Source organism: Lissotriton helveticus, chromosome 1_2 (genome assembly GCF_964261635.1).
Source record: "Lissotriton helveticus chromosome 1_2, aLisHel1.1, whole genome shotgun sequence".
Classification (NCBI taxonomy): Eukaryota; Metazoa; Chordata; class Amphibia; order Caudata; family Salamandridae; genus Lissotriton; species Lissotriton helveticus.
In genome coordinates this window covers 147,364,523-147,386,991 of record NC_136058.1, presented here as the reverse complement: position 1 = coordinate 147,386,991, position 22,469 = coordinate 147,364,523, and the positions used below count along the sequence as shown (strand labels likewise).

The 22,469-nt window shown below is 46.1% G+C and overlaps 1 protein-coding gene across 1 annotated transcript in view; it reads right to left on the bottom strand.

Moving 5' to 3' along the window:
• The window catches only part of TTC4 (tetratricopeptide repeat domain 4), a 160,306-nt gene that overhangs the window by 5,440 nt on the left and 132,397 nt on the right, over positions 1-22,469 (bottom strand). Inside the window, exon 9 of the mRNA XM_078670273.1 lies at positions 6,670-6,752. Coding sequence (XP_078526399.1) covers positions 6,670-6,752 — 83 coding nt within the window. The remainder of the gene's footprint in view (positions 1-6,669; positions 6,753-22,469) is intronic.

The window sequence follows — 22,469 nt, the reverse complement described above, 5'->3', positions numbered from 1 at the left end:
TCGTGGGGTTCTTTTGGTCATGGCTGACCCTCAGTCATTGTTTTCTTCAATGTCTGGGTTGGCCCTTGGTTTCCGATGGCTTCTTACCTTGCCCGTCTTCTTCTCTGTCAGTTTCTTCACGGTACACCTCTTCTTGGCGTCCCCTTCGAGGGTTTCGATGTCTGACCCCCACGGGTCAATTCTGCAGGTGCTCTCTGTTCATCCTGGTTGATTAAGAGGCCTAATTCCCTTATCGAAGGTAGTTTCTGGCTTTGGAGCATGGCTGTGTAATAGTCTTCCCTCTGCTTTTGGTGTACCTTAAGTATCGTCAACAGGACCACTGCGCAGGCCTCGCTGTCTTTATCCTTGTGATCCCTTGGCAGGCTGAGGTTACAAACGTTGTGTGGATCGTTCTGTTCAAACTTGTGGTGGTACTTTAGGCAGAATTCGAAAGGGGTATTTTCCATGGTCCCTACCTCTCCCTCTGTTGATCTATCTGTGTAGTTGCTCCATCGGGGTTTCCCGACGGGAAAAGGGTGTCGGGCAGTTCTTCTCCGGTGTCTTCTTTGTCGATGATTGATGGTTTTTTCACTCTAATTCTGTGATTCTTTTGGGGATTTCAACCAACTTTTTAGAGTGTCTCCCTTTACTTCCAGACCCAACAGTGAAAAAAAAGAATCTGAAGATAGCTACCACGCAAAGGAAACTTCCGGGATTGCTGTCTTACATCACACAAGGGATGAACCTCGCATCAAATGGTGGTTGCCGACGCATCAAGCAAGAAAAAATCCAAGGACAATTCCGGCCCCAACCACTAGATGGGGGAATAATGCACAGCATTTAAATCCATAAAAGGAGGCATGCTGCAAAACCTTCTTCATGTGCAAACAGACAACACAGCAAGAATATACCATTTAAGCAAACCAAGAGGGAGTCAAATCTAACCCCCGTCTCTGGAAGCTCAGTTGATCTGGAAACAGCATAAAATGACAAATCTGCAGATTACAGCTGTCCATCTATCCGGTATTCAAAATGCAGAGGTAGAGTCATTCAGCAGAACTCTTGAAGAAAATTACATATGGTTATTCCATGACGTAGTGCTGCAAAGGTGTTATCCACAAATGAGGCTATCCTCAGGTAGATCTTTTCATTGATGCAGTTAACAGAAAAATGCTCAGGCTGTGCTGCCATGTATTGTGAACAAGGGAGAATGCACTTATGATACACTATTCAGGGACGTTTCTATACACCTTTCCTCTGATATCACTGTCCCTATTGCAAGGCCAGGAAAATCCTCCTGGCTCCAGAATATCCATGCGAATGACAGTTCATCAATATTTTTCAACTATCGAACCCACAACAAAGGAGTCTGCGGTGCAGACCAAAGCACCTGCATAGGGAGCCAAATCCTGCATCTAAGCCTTGAACTTAGCATCCCGTTTCCTGAGTTTATCAGTTATGGGCATATTTTTTTTTTTTTTAAAGAACCGTTATTGTCATGATACGGAGATACAAACACGGGCCTACAACCAATCCGGCCGGCCGCTATTCAAATCGATTAAAAGTAATGTATTAAAAAACATACAGCGGTCCGGATGTCAAGAGCTGAGTAGCATCCAGGATATACCATATAATTAAAGTACCATGCGATAATAAGGATCTGAGACGGTTCATTTTGTAATAACAGGAAAAGAAAATAAGATTCAATGTCGCATAATCACACACACCCCTAATATAGCTAACTAAAGCAAGGAGTTTACGCCAGTGATGTACATAGATGAAAAGGATGGGGGAGGGGGTATACTAATCAGGATGGATGCAATAGACACCAAGCAAGCATAGCGAACTAGCCCCACCCCTCAAGGCGAAACACAATATGGGAGACATGGAAGACGACGACATCGAAAAGGGCAAAGGGCCATAGAAACAAGATAGAACAAAATAACAAACCCATCCCCCAACCCTCAACCCTGCACCCCTGCAAAAGGCTACGGCCTAACCCCCAGCAGCGTGCCTGTCGCCCTAAATAAGAGACCCGAAATACAGAGAAGAAAAAGAGAAAAAGAAGAGAAAAAATACAGGAGAAGGGCCCTCGATCCGGTCATCCGGCCCCTCCCACCTCCGCATACAAAAATCGTATAAACAGTAAAGGCAAAAGAAGTACAAGTAGCAGCAATCACGTAAAACGCAATCAATGACAGCCCCGCTAAGCGCCCCTCAAAGCACCATCAACCAGCTATGAGTCCCACCATAGTCCAATCAAATTCACCCCTGGCCACGTTTGTCAATAGTACCAACGGTGAACCATCCCTCAAACGGGATACAAAATAGCACAAAGGGTCCGATTACACCGGGAGGATCAGGCAGTGGCGCCGCTCCATAGGACTCCAGCCACCGAAATTTCGCCGATGATGCATGGCGGAAGTCTGAGTGGAACAATGTCAACACCGCTAACAGTCTCGAGTCCGAACACAGTCCCGCCAGACACGGAAAGGGAAACACACAAAGCGGGAAGCGCCAAAAACCCGACGGGGCCGCCCAAGTCGTGCATCGATGCTGTTCCGCTACTTGCCGATCAAAGGAAGGCCCCGGTGAGACAATCACATGCGCCACAGATGCATCCACAGTAGGCTCACAAACCAAATCTATCCACGTCTCTAAGAATGCAGACTCATCCGGGGAACACGTCGATGAAGCAGAGGCAGACACAGCGGCGCCTCCCTGAGAGCGATCCGTGCCGTTACAAGATGGCGGGACAACAATGGCGGCCATCCTTTGTCCCAAATCTCGGGCCTCCCGGATCAGGGCTGTCCGCAGGGTTGTTAATGCAGCCAGGATATGTTTGGGCGTGGGCGGTTTCTCACAGGGCCAGACCCCGGGGTTCTCTTGCGCACCGGTTTCTCTGCCCGGGTGAGGGGTGCACGGGGAAGCATCATCCGCCATTTCAGCCGTCACGGTCTCTTTCCCCTCCACCGCACCTCAGGAGCGGGCCCGACCCCCGGGAACAGCAGGATCCACTGCGGGATCTCAATAGTCTGGGCAGGCAGCAGAAAGGAAAGTCACCGAAAGGCTAAACAAGCTCCCCGCTGCCCGGGAGTCACCCGCCGGTTCCCAGGGAGGGCTGTTAACATAATCGGGTATCACACCGAAGGGGAACTGGGCATCATGGACTCTCTCCGTCCCGGATATTTCGCACCTCCCGCAGGGCAACCCACTATTGGGGGTGGGTTGGTATCACCTCTTCCGGCTCACAGTTCTCAGGCTCTCTCCAACCGGCTTCCCATCGCGACCAGAGGCCGCTGGTGTTGCAATCACGACCGGACACTCCCCTCACTCGAGATCCCGGCCGCAGCACCTCGAAGGCCGCCAAAGAGACGGAGACAGTTCTTCGGGTCTACTGCACGGTGGAGCCTCAAAAGCGGATGGTAAGTGAACGCTTCCCTTCACCAACTGAAATTAGCGAAGACTGCTTGGGTTTATCACAGGATATATGTGCGGGGCGGGAGGGCACACGGAGCCAAGCAGTTATACAGCCATCCCGATCGCCATCTTGGCTCTTCCGCAGTTATGGGCATTTTAATCTGTCTCAAGATGGGACATTTTGAAGGATGCAGAGTGTTTATCAACTGGACTTTGTACACTGTTAATTGAGGAGAGTCTTTATTTGGTGTATTCAGAACAACCTTGGCTGCCCCTTGTGGCAGAAAGAGGCAGTACTTCCCTGTCTTCTACACCTAGCAAGAGCTTGGCTACACTTCTCAATTATGGTAAAGGTTTCTAGACCGTATTCCGAATGTTTTTCCACCTATCAAAATACCACCCTCTCCCTGGGAACCGAACATAGACCTGTCTAAACTAATGTGTCCGCTTTTTGAACCAGTACATAAGGCACCTACATCTTTACAACATCTGACTTACAATGCAGCTTTCCTTGTAGCCATTATCGCTGCTCAGTGGAAGTGAAACTTAGGCCCTATGCTGCCATGAGTTTTACGCTGTTTCCCATAAGAACAAGGGGTTCTGAGGACTCATCTGAATTTAGCCCCAAAGTATTGTCAGATTCTTTTGTGAATCATTCATTTTATTACTAACCTTTTTTCAAAACCTGCCATCTTCACTGGAGAGATTTTTTCACACTCTTGATGTTGAGACTTTTAAAGTTCGACAACTATAACTATAACACTAAAGATTTTAAACTATCATAACTATCAGAACAGACATAGTGACAATGAAGCAGTCCATTACCAAATGGCTACAAGGCTCTTCCCAGCAGCCAAAAGCTCCCTCGACTAGGAGGAAAGCTGCTACAACTGTTTTTCTAAGAACCACCCCATTTCAGAAATATATATATCTGCCACTTGGAGGTCTGTCTGCATATTTACACAGCATTATTTTCTTGAGATAGACTCCAGGCCTCACACTCGGGTAGTTCAGGGGTTCTTAATTAACATTTCTGAGTAGAGTGCAAAATCATTTGTTCTTTCCACCGCTGTTTATATGAATGTGCCTATGTGGTGTTGTTTTACTCTAAGAAGTGTACTGTGTTGGCTATGATGTCAACATGGATTGGGGGTATTGTAGGGGTTCTTGAGAAAGCTGCTGAAGTTTAAATGATGATGGGGGTTACTGGCATTGAAGGAAGCTAAGAAGAATAAAGAATTAAGATTATGCTGGATCTCAGGATTCATTACTACAGATTCTTTGAGATGAGCACCACATTTTTTTCTTTCTGTGTTTGACTGTTTACCACTGAGTGCCTCTACTGTAATTAATCAGCTAGTAATAATAATAATCCACATTTGTAACGCGCGAACAATCACATGTAAGGGTCTCCAGGCGCTGGGGGCAGTCAGGAAGATTAAGCAAGCTATTGCCCAAAGTCACATAGTGCTGGGCTAATCTGCCTCTGGTGCCGGGGATCGAACCAGATTCCAGCGTCAGTCGCCCTGGCCGTGGCGCCACACCTCTTCCTGGGACAAAATTGAAGACATTGTACTGATATTTCATGTGCTGAACTCTCAAGCTGCTGCACGCGCCTATTAACAGGCATTCAAGGCTCGAGCATCATGGTTTTTTTTCTTACACACTTAGAACTCATGTTGAAGTTTCCATGTTACCAACAAGTGCTGAAGATTTGAGGAATGCGTGACTTGAACAGCAATGTTTGCACTTAAATAATTGTATGACGTTTCTTACCAAACTGAAAGCCGATTTTCTTTGAGTGGTGTAGGGTGTCACTGAAACTAAAGAAAGACTCTCTACTTTCTCCATTGAGACTGAAAAAAGACATTACCAATTCTTGGGAAAAAAACAGCCCAGCAACTACAAGAGATATCTATAGAAATGATATTATTTTAGGCAATTTTAATTAATTTAGTTTGTTATTGTAAATTGTTACTTTAGTATTTTATTGTAGTTTATTTTTCTTTTGCTTTACAGGTATGGCAGAACACACCAAGGCTGCTCCACCTAGTTTCTTACCAGTACCTGGGGAACCAAGGGTTCCTTGAAGAATTAAAAAAAAAAAATCTACATATCTCTTGGCTATAGGTGGGGATAAATATGTTCCAATGAGGAGATAAGCAATTTTATTACATCATTTAGGAACAGAAGGTAGAAGAAATTAAGATGATCTGCCTAAGGTTTCCTTGGGTGTAGGAAATGGTCAACCTATGAATGTTTATGACATGTAGTTACAAATGTTGGAAAAACATTTCACAACCAAAGTCAGTGTGTTTTTTGAGAGACATAAGTTCTTTTGTCGCACACAAAGCCATGATGAGGACATAATGACTTATGTTGCTGCATTAAGAGGGCTGGCAGTGACTTGTAATTTTAAGGCTCTAACTGAAACTTTGATTAGTGATCAAATTGTTAGGCGTACGAGTAGTAAGAAGGTGATAGAGAGACTGTCTATGGATCCCACGTTGGAAGAATCTATACAAATTGCTAGGAGTATGGAACATACAGATATGTGGATGAAAGAAATTGATATGAATAAGCTACAAGTAAGAATTTTGTACAAGGAAACTTCTATGGCTGACGTAAAGGAGATAAGAAGTAAAGACAAATGTTAAAGGTGTAGAGCCGAATAGCATTAAACAAGAGGAAAAAAAGAAGATCATATTTTATAGATGTGGTGCACCTGGACAGATTGCTTTAAGTTTGCCTTGTGGGGCAAGGGGTGTCACGTGTAAATCTTGCGGGAGGAAAGGGCACCTAGAAAAAGTTTGTAGGTCAAGTGCAAAATGCCAATGTCAGGGTGGTAGAGAATTTTCTACCAATGCTGCTAAAGAATAGTTCTAAAATTAATTGCAAGATGAAGGCCATTATAAATACTTCTGTATCCAAAAAACAAGCTTGGATGTGTAACGGTTATGAATAAACATGAGCCTAGGAATGCAAACAATAATGAAATGAAAAATTAGCCCCTGATGAATTATAAAAAAGGTCTTGAACTGAATAGACATCAGGTCAGTCAGCTACAGATTCACATCCTACATCTTTCATGAAGCCCTGTAAGTAAATGGGTGTCCTAGAGAAAGTCAGTGAACTAATTTTCACCTGAAAATTAATAAGGGGAAACTGAGCAGATAAAGGACTGAAGACGCAAAGATAAGTCTGATAGATGCTCCATACAGTGTTGCAAATACATTCTCTCGATATATATGTTCCTGTACAAACACCTACCTCTTGTGTTGCAGGGTTTGCAAAAGAGTGCTCTCTGTGTTCACTTGGTACATATGTCTTGTTTCTTCGTCTTCAAAGTAAAGCTACATAGGATACAAAAAAGAAATAATACTCAGAACAAATCTAAAACAGATACCACCTAACATAATTACAAAATAGCCCCAATGCCAATTCAGTACCAGAACAAAAACAAAACAAAATAAAAGATTAGATTAGATCTATCTATTATGCGATGTGGACTCTCCCTGGCAGTGCGCTCTGCAGCCATTCTGAGAAGGCATTGTGTTGACCACTTACTTAGACGGTTGACCTTTCAGATTATTTTACTACGGAAGTGAACTTGAAAGAACGAGTTGACGACTTTGTTTAAATGAGAACTTTCTTGCACTGCAGATGCTCCCATTGAAGTGCCGGATGAAAATGCACATCTCTCATTTTCAGATGGGCAAGAGGAACCACATGAATGCTTGAGGACATGGAGCACAGAAGCATTTTAAATGTTGACATCTCAAAACTTGAGATGAATAATGCAATTGTTTGCTCCAGTTCTCACACAGGCCATTCCCAGGCAAACATCAAGCACATATATTTAACAAGAGATAGAGAGCAAAGGGATTTTATCCACTTGAGTGGACGGAAGGGTACTCCCAGTCCCCAGGTTCAATAGCTATATAACAAATGGAAGGAGTACCACCAAATATGAGGCTAAACAGCCAGTATTGGTGGAATGAGACCCTGAGTGGGAAGAAGAAGTCCTTTGTTTTTTAAGGAACCCCTCACTCACCGACCTGGTCGGTGACATGCTTCATCATCGGGGCCACCTTGACAGCCGAATGCCGCCAAGGTGTGCTGCGACACCTGAAATACAGTGGAGCGGGTATGCGAGTGATGAATGTGAAAAAAAGGGTCAGTGGGTTAAAAAATGTCCTGGTATGACTTAATATAATTTATTCTAAGGCTACTGGACAATGTTAAAATAGTGTGTTTAGATACAATGAAGGCTTTAATAGGACCTAGTGTATCTGAGGTATGTGATAGGTCTACATGTTTCAAACCATGGGTGGGAGTTACCGATTTTTCTTCAGGACCATAAAAAATGAAAGGAGTTGGGTGGTCAGGGTACACTAACGCCCTGCCATACCTGCAACCCTTTCAAGAACCTAGATAGCAAGTTTGCTAAATGGTAAAAAAGAAGATTTGCAACCAAGTATGGTTACAAAAAAATGACAAAAACCTGTGAAAAAGATAAAGGATTATAAGTCACAAAGGGTAGTTTACATGCCTGTAACGTAGTGAAGTGACGTGGTCCGTTCTATCTTTGAGTCATTCCACAACCAGTATCAGCGAATTGTGCAACGTGCGGTGTACCTGAATAGTTTGTGGGAACAAACAGTTTCCTTAAAAAGCACACCTATCAATGTTGGTGTGATTGTGTACATAGAATTCTATGTTTAAACCAGTCATACACAGGCTACATCGTGCGTGCCTAACTCATGACTGTGTTTAATTAGTGTCAGGAAATTGCCGACGTGGTAATATGCCAACTTGATCCAAAGTAACAATACAAACAAGACAGAACAACACACAACATATATATTGCCAGAAATTAAATAGTGCTCACTTCTCAGTGGAGAAATGCTTGCTGCACGGGGATTGAAGGGAGGCAGCAAAGCTCGAAAACGTATTCTGTGGAGTCAAGGGGAAAATGGGGGTAGAGATAGTATCAAAATACCGACTGTTCTCATACCTCCTTAGCGGAAGTAGTCCGAAAATGGATGCGTTTCCATTAGTGCGATTTCTACTTACAGTTTTCAGCATTAAGAGCGTCTTCTCACCTAGACCGCCCCTCCGCGTCCCGTGTTTTGGCAGAGAAGCAGCGCCGAAGTTAAAGGCGGCTGCCATTGCGGGCGCGGAGGGCGTGGCTGGCCGGCGCAGCGCGATGACGTCACGTAATCACGTGGGCGTCACGCGTGCGCCCGGTTACCTTGCCGACCCGGTCTAAACAAAGACCTCAGTGAAACGGAGTGAGCCGCTTGATGTGGACAGGATGGAGTGGGAATAGGGTATTTTTGCCCATGGATAATTCTACATTGGAAAAAGTGTATCAAAAACTGGCGCACATTAAGGGAACAAACGTGCAATCGTAGTGCACTGTTAGTGGGGGATGCTTCCTAATTCTTAATTGGCAATCAGTGCTAGCATAAGAAAAAAGGGGGAACTTTGTATCACTGCATAAATCTCTACGTTTGGGTGGTTAAGGAAGATGTTCCTTAGGAGATTGGAAGAAAAAACGGCCAAATAGGTGGGGGGAAAAAAAGGGGGGGGGTTCTTTTTCATTTCTGTGAATGAGTCATAGGTGGCCCTGTGTCTAATGACTGCATTTTTCCAGAGGCCACACACCAAATGATATGTTTTGGACTGTGATTGAGCAAATCACCCCTGGACCGAACATCCAGAGACGCCTTTTTGAAAAAGAACAAAGATGGGTGTACAGACTGTCCACCAACAAACATGGTCTCAACGATAATATCCCTTGGGCCTCGGTACTTTCTTAAAAAACTTCTTAAAAAACTGAATTGTCCCAGAAAAACGAACTCTGGAAAAATGCAGTCATTAGACACAGGGCCACCTATGACTCATTCACAGAAATGAAAAAGAACCCCCCCCCTTTTTTTCCCCCACCTATTTGGCCGTTTTTTCTTCCAATCTCCTAAGGAACATCTTCCTTAACCACCCAAACGTAGAGATTTATGCAGTGATACAAAGTTCCCCCTTTTTTCTTATGCTAGCACTGATTGCCAATTAAGAATTAGGAAGCATCCCCCACTAACAGTGCACTACGATTGCACGTTTGTTCCCTTAATGTGCGCCAGTTTTTGATACACTTTTTCCAATGTAGAATTATCCATGGGCAAAAATACCCTATTCCCACTCCATCCTGTCCACATCAAGCGGCTCACTCCGTTTCACGGAGGTCTTTGTTTAGACCGGGTCGGCAAGGTAACCGGGCGCACGCGTGACGCCCACGTGATTACGTGACGTCATCACGCTGCGCCGGCCAGCCACGCCCTCCGCGCCCGCAATGGCAGCCGCCTTTAACTTCGGCGCTGCTTCTCTGCCAAAACACGGGACGCGGAGGGGCGGTCTAGGTGAGAAGTCGCTCTTAATGCTGAAAACTGTAAGTAGAAATCGCACTAATGGAAACGCATCCATTTTCGGACTACTTCCGCTAAGGAGGTATGAGAACAGTCGGTATTTTGATACTATCTCTACCCCCATTTTCCCCTTGACTCCACAGAATACGTTTTCGAGCTTTGCTGCCTCCCTTCAATCCCCGTGCATCAAGCATTTCTCCACTGAGAAGTGAGCACTATTTAATTTCTGGCAATATATATGTTGTGTGTTGTTCTGTCTTGTTTGTATTGTTACTTTGGATCAAGTTGGCATATTACCACGTCGGCAATTTCCTGACACTAATTAAACACAGTCATGAGTTAGGCACGCACGATGTAGCCTGTGTATGACTGGTTTAAACATAGAATTCTATGTACACAATCACACCAACATTGATAGGTGTGCTTTTTAAGGAAACTGTTTGTTCCCACAAACTATTCAGGTACACCGCACGTTGCACAATTCGCTGATACTGGTTGTGGAATGACTCAAAGATAGAACGGACCACGTCACTTCACTACGTTACAGGCATGTAAACTACCCTTTGTGACTTATAATCCTTTATCTTTTTCACAGGTTTTTGTCATTTTTTTGTAACCATACTTGGTTGCAAATCTTCTTTTTTACCATTTAGCAAACTTGCTATCTAGGTTCTTGAAAGGGTTGCAGGTATGGCAGGGCGTTAGTGTACCCTGACCACCCAACTCCTTTCATTTTTTATGGTCCTGAAGAAAAACCGGTAACTCCCACCCATGGTTTGAAACATGTAGACCTATCACATACCTCAGATACACTAGGTCCTATTAAAGCCTTCATTGTATCTACACACACTATTTTAACATTGTCCAGTAGCCTTAGAATAAATTATATTAAGTCATACCAGGACAATTTTTAACCCACTGACCCTTTTTTTCACATTCATCACTCACATACCCGCTCCACTGTATTTCAGGTGTCGCAGCACACCTTGGCGGCATTCGGCTGTCAAGGTGGCCCCGATGATGAAGCATGTCACCGACCAGGTCGGTGAGTGAGGGGTTCCTTAAAAAACAAAGAAGGACTTCTTCTTCCCACTCAGGGTCTCATTCCACCAATACTGGCTGTTTAGCCTCATCTTTGGTGGTACTCCTTCCATTTGTTATATAGCTAAACATCAAGCACATCCACTAGATATTGAAGTCTTTGGAGAGGGAAGATCTGAATATTCTTGATTTTGACAGATTTAGGATACTTGTAATGCCACCAGGTTTTCCGGGGACAATGACATACCAGGAATGAACCCCCAGGTCATTCTCCTAATTTGGAACCAGATTGATGGCTCATGAAAGAAGCTTCTTAATCATCTGGAGATGTGTGTGGGTGCAAAGGGAGTAGGTTAGAAGCAGAGAAAACGTGGGTAGGTTTCAAAGCGACACCTCTTAATATTCTTTTCACTGCTTATCGGCTCCAGGAGATGGGGGGCATTCTGCTTCAGAAAGAAAATTTCTTGTACTGGAAATGTTTGCTTACTGATCGTCAAGAGAATCTTCACTCTCGGATTGTAGTCATACAGAGAGTTTTAACTGTAGCACTCTCAAAATAAGCGCCAGACTTTTGTTTGAGACCAAAACCTCATTTCGAGGTTGGTGGATGCAGGGCACCTGCCACAAAACCGTAAATGTTTTCCCAACCATATATTTTCCCCGTCTCATTTAGGTGTACTATAACTACAGGTCAGTTTTTGCTGGTTCTGCCATTAAATAGGGCGCTTGGTTACCATGGCTGTCACTTATTACGTGAGGCAACGATCAGTAAAAACAATGGTCCTTAACCCAAAGTGAGAAAAAAAAACTGTAAATATCAGGCTGCCCACCATAGGTTGAATGACTCTACAGTTGTTTTTTCTGGAAGACCTATATGGGGCTGAAGGTTGCTTCCCTTTTGAATCCTGCCTCGTATTGAAAGCTTTTAAAGTTTGTGGTGAGTGATAGACGCTGTTATGATGAGTTGTTATCAAATCAGGGTCTTAGCTATCACTAGCCTGATCTTACCTTTCTCAAAGATCTTGCGTTCTGTACAGAAAGACCAAGTTGTTCATAGCTGCAGCCTTCTGCAGCACCGGAGCTGCTTTGGCCTCGGGGGCTCCCAAAAAGACTTTCACAACTTCACAAATTCATGTAAATTACTCAATGTCTTCCTGGGTTTGATGTTTGGAACAAGACATAACTATGGCAGAGATTTGTCTTGAGCAAAGTTAAGATTTCTTAAAGCTTCTCTTCCCTCGATTCCCTTTTGGCCTGTGTATTTAACACTTTAGGAAGGAGGAGGGAAAGGCCCTCAAAAATGGAAAATGCCAATGTGGCAACAGCCAACTTGGCTGAAACGTTTTCAGACACACCACAACTTTCTCTCTATGGGGCTCAGTTGAATATCCAGACTTAGTAGCAGGAATGCACACATCTGCACATAGAATGGCTTCAGCATATGCTGATGTGCATAGCTCAAATGACCGTTCCCATTGCATAAGCTACTTTTGGGATGCTTAATGAAACAGGTTCCAAACCACGCCTCAGTCAGACAAATTAAGTTTCTATTGTAATTGCATTGCCGTACGTAGCCAAGCCTATGGGTGCTGTTCATGCACATACAACAGTAAAACAAGCACAACAATAACACAAAAAAGTAACACATTCAAAGCAACATCATAAAAATAAAACATTCCAGGTGAGCAGTAAACATAGCAAAATATTATGGACTGAAAATATTATATTTGTACCTTTTTTTCCCATAAAGCCACCAAAACGCAAAATAGAACAAAAGAAAAGAGGCGGATGGTTCCACGCAGTAACACTGGTCCTTGCCATTATCAAGAACTTTGTGACATGCTTAATACGGCGCCTCTTGGGAACATACAGGTCAAATGCAAACGTCTCTGTAGGTTGAGAAGGTAAAACATCCGGATAACTAATCTGGGGATCAGTACACGTAGCACTTTCCAGACAACGCAAAGCGCTCCTAATTTGATCCGAGTGGCTGCAAAGACCAATACGGGTCTTTTCGTATCCTTAAAATGCGATCCTACTTTCTCAGATCGAACACTATCCCACTGGCTCTACTTTAACCTTTTCAGCGCGACCGCGATTCCCCCTCCGGTGCTGGGCCCTAATAAAAACGGGCGTGGTCATGACGGAACGGTTCCGTCATGAGCACAGCTCAACCGTAGCTCATGACGGAACCGTTCCGTCATGAGCATCGAAGGGGTTAAACAAATTGTAGTTTCATCAAAGCAGGGTTGTTAGAATTATGTGATTCTTACATTATTATGTATTTGGGCACTTGCCATGTGAGCCATCATCTGGTGCACAACGTGAAGATTCCAACAGGTTACAGTAAATGATGGCACTCGTGGTGCAATGCTGAATCTGACACTTCAAATGTTAGGTTGGCCACCTTTCAGCTGCTGATTGCTGCATTCATGTGTTACACAGGTACTACAGAGGTGAACATGTTTGCCCAGATAATATAAATGCCTGAATTGATAGACTGTGTAGAGCTTTTGTCTGCAGCATGAAATAGATCCCTTCATATTAAAATTACATTCAAGCAAGATGGGAATAAGGAGATTCTTCGTCATAAATTTTTTTATTATTCTTGTAAATGTTACACCACAAGTACTGATTTCAAATCAGCAGTTATTACAAGCAGAGTGTAGAAACATTCCAAACGTGTTTCTCTTTGGGAGGCCTGTGGTCTTGACTCATACAGTGGCTTCTCGATGCATATGTACATTGCAGCATTGTTCTGCGTGGCTGTTTATTAAGGGAAAGTGGTACTTCCAGTGGTCCACAACGTGGGCATAGGATATACGAGAACTGAAGGCCAGTTAATAATGAAGCCTCACCATTTATTATAAGACGTGCTCGTTTAAGGTTTGCTCCAGCCGAGTGCTGCATAGTTTATTTTATACAAAATATTTTGCTCTGGGAGTTAGAAAGGAAGGCTAAACAATAGGCATGCCTCTGTTTCCATCCAGGGCATGGATATGATTTGCTGAGGTGTAACGTTTTGAACAAGAACGACTGAATGCATATTCTATTCTTTCTAAATAAACCTTTGTATTTTATATAACTCTGTTATCCATTCTGCGTCAATGTGTGTTAAACTGCTAAAGTATTGAGAAAATAATACCGAAGCCTGACACACAATGCTGCATAATTTGCTTTTCCTTACCCCATAATTTGGTCAGGCCTGCTGCATAATTTGGTCCTCCAGTGCTCCATAAATCTTTTGGCCCTGATCATAAGAAGCTACGAAAGTCTAGAACTGCCTGCAAATGTTAAGCCTTATAAAGACAATGGCTTGCACTACTACGGTCCTTTCTTCAATACTGATTTTTCAACAGACTGTATAAGGGGATGTGAGCCACATTGGTATCAGAAAAAATCACAATCATCGCAGACTCTAGTTTAAGAAACAGCTTGTGGGAGAAAACCCTACTTCTGGGCAAATCAACTGAAGGTGCCAAACATGAAACGGATCCTATTTCAGACTGTCATTACTGAGCCATTCCACATGCACATGTACCCATTTAATATGAAAAACCTTTACGCTGTCAGGGAAGTACCAGTGTTACTACTGTATAAGTTCATTAGAGATGCATTGTTTGGTCATCGTGTGTAATAGAAACACACTACATGCTAGACCCTCATGTATGGGCTAATTTGATAAAGACTAGTACCCCCAGATTTCTTAATGTAGAATTATACCCAGGCCTTAAGACTGAATCCAGCAAATTTTCTTTGCCACAGCATCTCTGTGCGCCGCGGGGTGGTACCACATGACTCCGCCCTGACGTCGTCCGCGGGCGTGACGTCAGCAAGGTCACATAAGCCCCACCCCGACACGCCGTCGTCAGTTTTCCTCTTTTCCGGATCGTGTCTTGGCCGGTTTTCTTTTTCACGCTTTGCGTAGAGGAACAGTGTGCGAATACCTTCGGGCTTCAAAACGTATACCTCTTGTGCACATCGGATGTCGGCAACGGACCCTCACACGATTTGTATGTGGTGTTTGGGCGAGCACCATGACTCAACGGACTGCAACGCCTGTCAGCACCTCAAACCGAAGTCACGGCGGGAGAGCCGGATGAAACTGCGGTCGGCCCGCGTCTCCAGGTCGGTATCGGCCCAACGTCCGTCCCCTGCCTCGGAAGCCAGGGGCTGCCGATTCCGCCTGCGACATCGCCCTTCGCCCCTGCCCCAAGGGCATCGTTTGCCGACTGGTTGGTCCTGTTGCTTGTCTCCGAGGCCCTGTCCTCGTTCGGCGGAGGGTGCGGGCCCCCCTCTGGACATGCGCCCTTGCCTGTCGCCATCCTACCCGCCGTTTCCTGGCGTCAGGGCGACTAGGGCCCAAATGACAGCCAACGCTGCGGCTCTACAGGTTTCTTTGGCCCCTCCTCCAGCTCCTGAGACGTCCGCGGATCCCTTGCCTCGCGCAGGGCCTTCCGCGGAGTCGCCGGCAGCTCCGGCCCCGGCGCCAAAGGGTTCGGCTTCAGGTTGTAAGAGGGTGGTGTCGTTAAGGTGCAGTCCTTCGGGGCTCCGTTCTTCGACACATGGCCCCCTGCCTCGCCGCAAAACCCTACGGGGCTTCCTGTGGCATTGCAGGTGGTCGCCAGGACTCGGGACTTGTCCCAGAGTTCCCCTCGGCTCTCTGAGCGGGCAGCTGCTTCGCCAGAGGCCAGGCCGGGGTTACCAAGTCCCTCTCGGTCCTCTACGCAGGCAGCTACCCCGTGTGAGGTCGAGCCGGCGCCTTTTCGGCACCGTTCCTTAGCCAAACCGGCGGCGACCCTGCCCCATTCTCCCAGGGAGCACGTGGTGGTGGAGGTCGACTAGGCGCCGCCTGTGTCCACTTCGGCGCCTGTGGCGGACTCCACGGCGCCGTGCCGGCGTCGGGTCCTTGAGTCATCTCCAGAGTTTCCTTCCTCTCAGGAGGTTTGTCATCTCCTGGTCTCCTCTTCTCCGGAGACAGGACGCCACATTGTTGCCTTTTCACCGGCGTCTTCCAGGGAGGGCTCTTCGCCGTCCCCGCAGACTCGCGGTTGGTTCCTCCACCGGCTACTCCGCCTTCCCTGAGGGTTCCTCAGGTCCCCACACTCGCAGTGGATCCCCCACCCTTCAGGGGCTGGCCGCTTCTGCCTCTAGCTGGACTTGGGGATGGACAGCTCAGTTTGCAGCCGTCACCCATGGAGGAATTGTTTTTTTTCCCCCACAACGTCCTACGGAGGCCAGTGTTGCCTTTCTTCGAGCTATTTCTATGGCCGCTGGCATTTTGGGAATGGGTGATCCCATTCCCTACGGATAATCTCTTGGAAGTTCTCCACCAGGGCTCTGGTGGACGGGAGCTGTTCCTTCCTTTTGAAGCGTCGCTCCACAACTCTCTTCTGAGGCCTTGGGGGCGTCCTGCCACGGGTGATCCGGTGCTTCAGCAGCTCCTGCATCGCCACCGTCCTGCTTCGCACAACCCAGTCTGCCTTTCCTTCCACCCTTCTACTCAGGGCTCTCTTTTGCAGGCTGCTTTTCCGTCCTTGCCTGTGGTGTTGTTTCCTCCCTCTCGGGAGGCCCGGTGGTTGGATTCATCGGGGCGTAACATCTTCGCCTCATCCAGTGCTGTTTTGAGGGCGCTCAACACTCTTTGTGTGGTGGCCAGGGCTACCGCCAGCCTGTGGGAATCTCTAGAGTCCCTTCTTTCTCATGTCCCTCAGGAGGGTGCCCGTGCTGATCTACGACAATGTGTTAGATGGTCGAGAGTTGGCTGCATTTATTCTTCGTGTGGCTTTGAATGTTGCTGATGCTGTTGGCCGTGCTATGGCCACGCTTGGCTTCAGGATGCTGTTTTTCCTGAGAATATTAAGAAGCGTTTAGTTGACCTTCCCTTTGATGGGGTCCTTTTGTTTAACACTCATGCGGACTCTGCCATTCAGCGTCTCCTTGCAGGACTCTGTCCTCCTCCCCCTCCGTAGGCTGACTTTGATCCTCCGGGGCTTGTTGGGAGGCGTTATCCCACCTGCTTCCTGGACTTTGGTGTTTTAAGTGGGCCATTGGTATGTTCTGTGCGGTTTGACGAGCCTTTGAAGTCCCTTGGTTGGCCCCACTCGTCTGTTGGCTGCTGGTTCAGCCCTTTTGGCAAGTGTGTATTTATTAGCTGATTGCTAAGCAGTCTGTGGTTCCTACCGCAGGTCTTCTGTTCTTGTTCTCCGATGCAGGATTTTTCCTCTAAGAGTGGTTCCCATGTTTTCTTTGGGACGTGTCATGCCCCAAGTGGGGTACTTGTAGCTATTGTATAGCTCTGTCCTGCGCTGGGAGGGTGTGAACTCCCTTTTGCGGGTTCCTCGCCTTTCCTGGCGTCGCTGTATACCGCTGGTGTGGTTTCTGGATCTTTGTCTGGGCGTAGCTTGCTCTGCTCCAGGTTCTGTCATTCTCAGTATCCGTTGCATCGCTAGACCAGCTTTGGCATGCATGTGCTGTGCTGTGATGTTTCCATCGTTTTTGTATATCGGTGTATCGGCCTTGTCCTCTGCCTGGTGTTCCAGGGGGGGGATAAGTTTCCTGGTATTTTTCTGCGTTCTGGTTGACGGCTTTAGTCTGTCCTACATATTTCTCCTTTCCTCTTCTGGCTGGCCTCACTTCTTTTCGTGGGTCAGTTTATGTCTGGAACAGCCTTCCTTTAGGGGTTGTTCTGGATTGCCTTGGCCCTTACCTTCGTCTTACACTTGGCTTGCTCTGGGCGCTCGGTTTCATGGTATTTGCCAGCTGCCAGCTGTGCATGCCTGCTCTTCTGGTCCACAGCCGGGGACTCTGGCATGTGCCCTTGTGCTCCTGCCTCTTGTTCTGCTGGAGCCTTGCGAGACCACGTCTTTCTTTTCACGCCTGCCTTTCTCGGCTGTAGAGCCGTTCCCGCCTTGTCCGATGACTCGAGGTTGAGGCCGGTTCAGCTGTCCCCTTCTCCTGTGGAGTGCTCTGCCTCAATTTGTACCTCTTCTCCTTGGAGTTTTGGGTTGACAGTCTTCCTCGGTACTCCTCTGGCTTGGTCTGTCCCTCCAGGGCTTTCTGGCGGATGTCCCTTGTACCTTGGATGGGCTTAAGGTATCATGGCCTCCCTTCGGCTCCCTCTGCTTCCTTCTGCTTGGTGGGGAATGGGCCATCCTTCCGGTCCCTATGACACTTCCCCTGTTGGGGCCCTGTGTTCTTCCATGCTGGTAGGGCTCTCTCTCGCAGACCCTCCTCCCCTCTGGGTATGGCTAGGGTACCTATTCTACGTTTAGGAGTCTGCGGCTAGTAGTCTCTATCAGATGTACGAGTTACTTACCTTCAGTAACGATGTATCTGGTAGAGACGATTCTAGCTGCATATTCCTTCACAACCAGCCCTTCCTCCCCGTTCTGCGAGGACCCTTAGCTTGGTCTTCTGCACTCGCCTGCCTCCGGGTGGTTTTGCCTTCTGCGAGTGCCTTCCTTCACTTCCTCTCCAGTGGGATGCTCGTTATGTTTGTTTGATCCACTCCTTCCTTTCTGGTGATTGGTTGGTGGGTTCATGAGTGCTTATGCGTCCTTGCACCCTGGTCTCCAGTGTGGGGCCTACTCATGCTCTTTTCCCTTTTTCATTGCTTGACATTTCTGACTCCTCTACAGTCCTCTGAGTTGGGGGTCTGCGCAGTGCCTCGACCCTTAGCTGCTTGCAGGGGATGCATCTCTCCTTGCTGGTGTGGCCTTGGGGTTAAATTGTCATTGCTTTTCTGTTCTGGCCTTGTTGTCCCTCACTGTTTGTGGGCTGGGGTTGCAGGCCTCAGTCTGTTGTGACGTTTTTCACATACTTTATGTCCAGGGGGGCTGTCATATTGCTTGCAGGGTTGCTTTGCAGTGCTCTGCTCTTCCCTTCTATGACTTTCGGTGCCATAGTGCCTAGCACTCCCCCCGGGTGGTGCTGTTCCTCACCATCCTTTTTTTCCCTTTCTGTTTATCTGATTTTTTGGCACACTGTTCCCATATTCTCACAGTTTTTGTTTGTGAAGGCTCCATGTTGTGGCGCGGAAAAGTTCTCAGAAGAAAACTGACGTTGGCACGCTGGGGTGGGGCTTATGTGACCTTGCTGACGTCACACCCGCGGACTACGTCAGGGCAGAGTCACGTGGTACCGCCCCCTGGCGTGCAGAGATGCTGTGGCAAAGAAACTTTTCCAGATCCAGTCTTACGCCTGGGGATAATTCTACGTTAAGGAATCTGCAGCTAGAATCGTCTCCACCAGAAACATTGTTACCGAAGGTAAGTAACTCGTACTTTAGGTGAGGAGAGGGGCCAAAAACACTATACTGGTTTTAATCCGCTTGGTAAGACTGAAAAAAGATTCAAAGAGGGCAGGCAAATAAAGAGCCTGGTGTGAATTCACAGTGCTGTTGTACACATTCAAACACCACTAGGCCAGGAATCTACAGTAGTTAAAAATATTGGTTCAGTGGCAGGGTAGTAAATGCATTTGATAATCAACCTCTGATACAGATATCAAATTCAACTCAATATAATGTAGCACTAGCGTTTATGCAGGTTCTGTCGTTTTGGGCTGCCTTTTCTGTTCTTGTGCTTCTTAAGATACACAGAAAAGGGGCACTTAAACAGAGGTCTAATAGGGAAACCTGTATCAGTGATTTATCGTCTCTCATCGCATAGTGTACTAGCTAGAGGTTTGGATATTTTCCAGTATGATTCGTGCAGCTGGAGCAAATGTTTTGGGACCAAGGATCCTCCGAATGAAGGGATTTTGCACCCTTCAATCAGAGACAGTATTGAGCACATCAGCGCCAATTGAGTTGTCTGGTATCAGGTACCTAAAGTCTTGCGACTAGGTGTGTTTCTCCCCAAAACACCCAAATTGGTACATGAATAGTTTACCTCTTGAACGGAAGGATGTTGTCCCATAGTTGGAACGGGCACCCTCACACTGGTAATTTTAGCCAATTTCAAAACGTGTAATGTGCTCAGTATCACCTCATTGAGGTAGGTCGCTAGATTAAGACACAAAACAAGCATTGTCCTAACCAATAGGTCTCACCTTTGGGACCTTATAAGTGTTAAGCTATGCAGTAAATTATCCTGGGTGCTGTGCCGCCAGGGATTGAAGAGCTATACAATTGCTACATACTAGGTTTTGGAGGTGCTGATGTAGGCCATCACTAACACTTCACAATTGTAAAAGCAAACACAGGATTTTGATTAAAAGAGGGCCACTCCCTGAACTGCACCCCTCTGTCAGAACAAGGCATTCAAGTCTGTGGTGGCCCAGCTGTGGTCCGTGAGGTATCAGAGGGGCGGACAGTGGTATATACTCGCAATGTATGCATTCCATAACTCTTATATCCCTAGTACAGCATTATACATGTGCACACTTGTATACACAAACACAATACATGTATAGGTGTGAGCAGCATTACGTATTTACAAACACACTTACACACAATACAATTTCCCACTGATTTACACCTGTCTGCAAAAGCGGTGTCCTTGGTGAAAGCCCGCATAGTAGATACAGCATGTCGAGACACAGTGCAGGCGCGCTGCCTAGAAACGGCCTAAAAAGCATAATTGGGTTTATGTTAGTTAAACAGGCTGTGCAATACTGCTTAATCTACTGATGTCTCAGATGCCTTTTGGACACAGAGGAAGTAATGCTTAGAAGACCAGGCTGCTACGTCACAGGTGTCAGCAATCGGTACCATGTTAAGGGACTGTCATGGCTGACAAACCTCTTGTAGCGTGAATACATACATTGCTTCTGAAATATCTACCAGACTTTTAATGGCAGAAAGAAATTTATGGTGAAATCCAATAAATGAAACCTTGCTTTGATAAGCAAAGCCTTTGTTAGCACTGCCATACAATACAAAGTTGTTTCGATTTGGTAAAAGGCTTTGCTCTATCAGTGTAGAATTTCAGGCAGTGTTATCCAATGAGTACAAAGAGTTATCAGGCACAGTGGCTGATTGTGGGAATAAAGTGCGATATATATATGGATTTGCTGGTTCAAACGGAATGATGATGGTACTGTGAGAATGATAAGGGGGTTATGAATTACACAACGGTTTTGAGATTTGATGTTAGGGAACTTAACAGATAGCACAGCACTTGAAGCTCATTCACTCCTGGCTGATGTGATGAGGAGAGAAGTAGCTGTTTTCCTTGACAACATCTTCAGAGAAGATCCATGATTAAGTTGGAATTGACTGTATGACTACTCCAGGGACAGTATTGAACTACAGAATGCATGACAGTATTCCGCATCCGTTTAGGACGCCTGCATTCTGCATTTGTTCAGCAGGGAAGTCATTTTAACGACTTGTCTTGGGGGGGTTCGGGAGGTTGGAATAGTTTAATTTACGATTCCACCTCCAGTCTGCGCAACAGTAGGGAAGGTGTTGGACTTTAAAACAAACACCATTCCACCTCCCTAAAGCAAGTCGTTGTTAAGACTTGAATGCTGAACAGATGCGTGCTAATGTCGCAGTCGTTCTTTTGCTGGCGCTGTGTTGGCACAGCGTGATTCTGGCTTCATCCAAAAGGACGTTTCCCCAACTACCAGGCTGGCGAGTGTTAGGCTAGCATGGGTTGGTGTCGAATAAGCCCTGCCATTATTTCATTTCTACCATCAGGTGATACTGGATCCAAATTCTAAATCTGCAGCAGGCAGGTGGAACTTCACTGCAATTCTTGGTTAGCAGGAGATGGTCAAAGGCAAATATGTGCATTATCTAATATGGTGGCCTTCCCATGGTACTACACATCTTCAGGACGTTCCATATAACGCACAAATCCATTTTTCAAGACACTAACTTCATTGGTAAGATCTTTTTTATGGTGAAACAAAACAAGTGTAAGCATGCTCAATTGGTGCAAATCTCCATTTGACAGTGGCGTAGGTATGGCTGATTTGGTGGCATACTACCAAGTGGCACACCTGATGGTAATTAATGACTAGAGTTTTGAGACTAGGCCAGACAGGGCATATATAGGACAGTGAAACATAGGAACAAGCAACGAGAAAGTTACTGCACTTTTTATATGAAGGGAACATATCAACATTGGCTCCCTCTGCAAATACAGCAGTGATCGAACAGTGATCAATGTATGAAGCAATGGGCTGGCCTAAAAAGCGGACTCAACGAACCCCTTATCGGTCAGTAGACTGATGCCATTGGCGGTTGCCTTAGAAGGATATACTGGATGTAATACATTGGGAATCACTTTATTGGGCGATGGTATTACCGATGGGGAACTTAAGGGATTCAGAACCCTACTAGAGGACTTCTAAACACACACTTCTTTCGTTACCTGCAAATTCTGCATACATTCTACCAGAATTTAATCCACTTAACACTGTTGCCACTCCCCAAGAAAAGATATCACACATGTACAAAACGAAAGTCATACATAAGTTCCCCCCACCCCCCAAACAAATTGCCAAAACTGAAAAAAAGATTGTGAGCTGGACTTTCGGCCTCTGGCAAACAGCAATTAATTTACACTGAATCTATTACATCAGAGAGAAATCGTGGCACCTTGGTGGTGAGACGTCTCCTATATGCTTAAGGTGTTGAGAAGAAGTGGG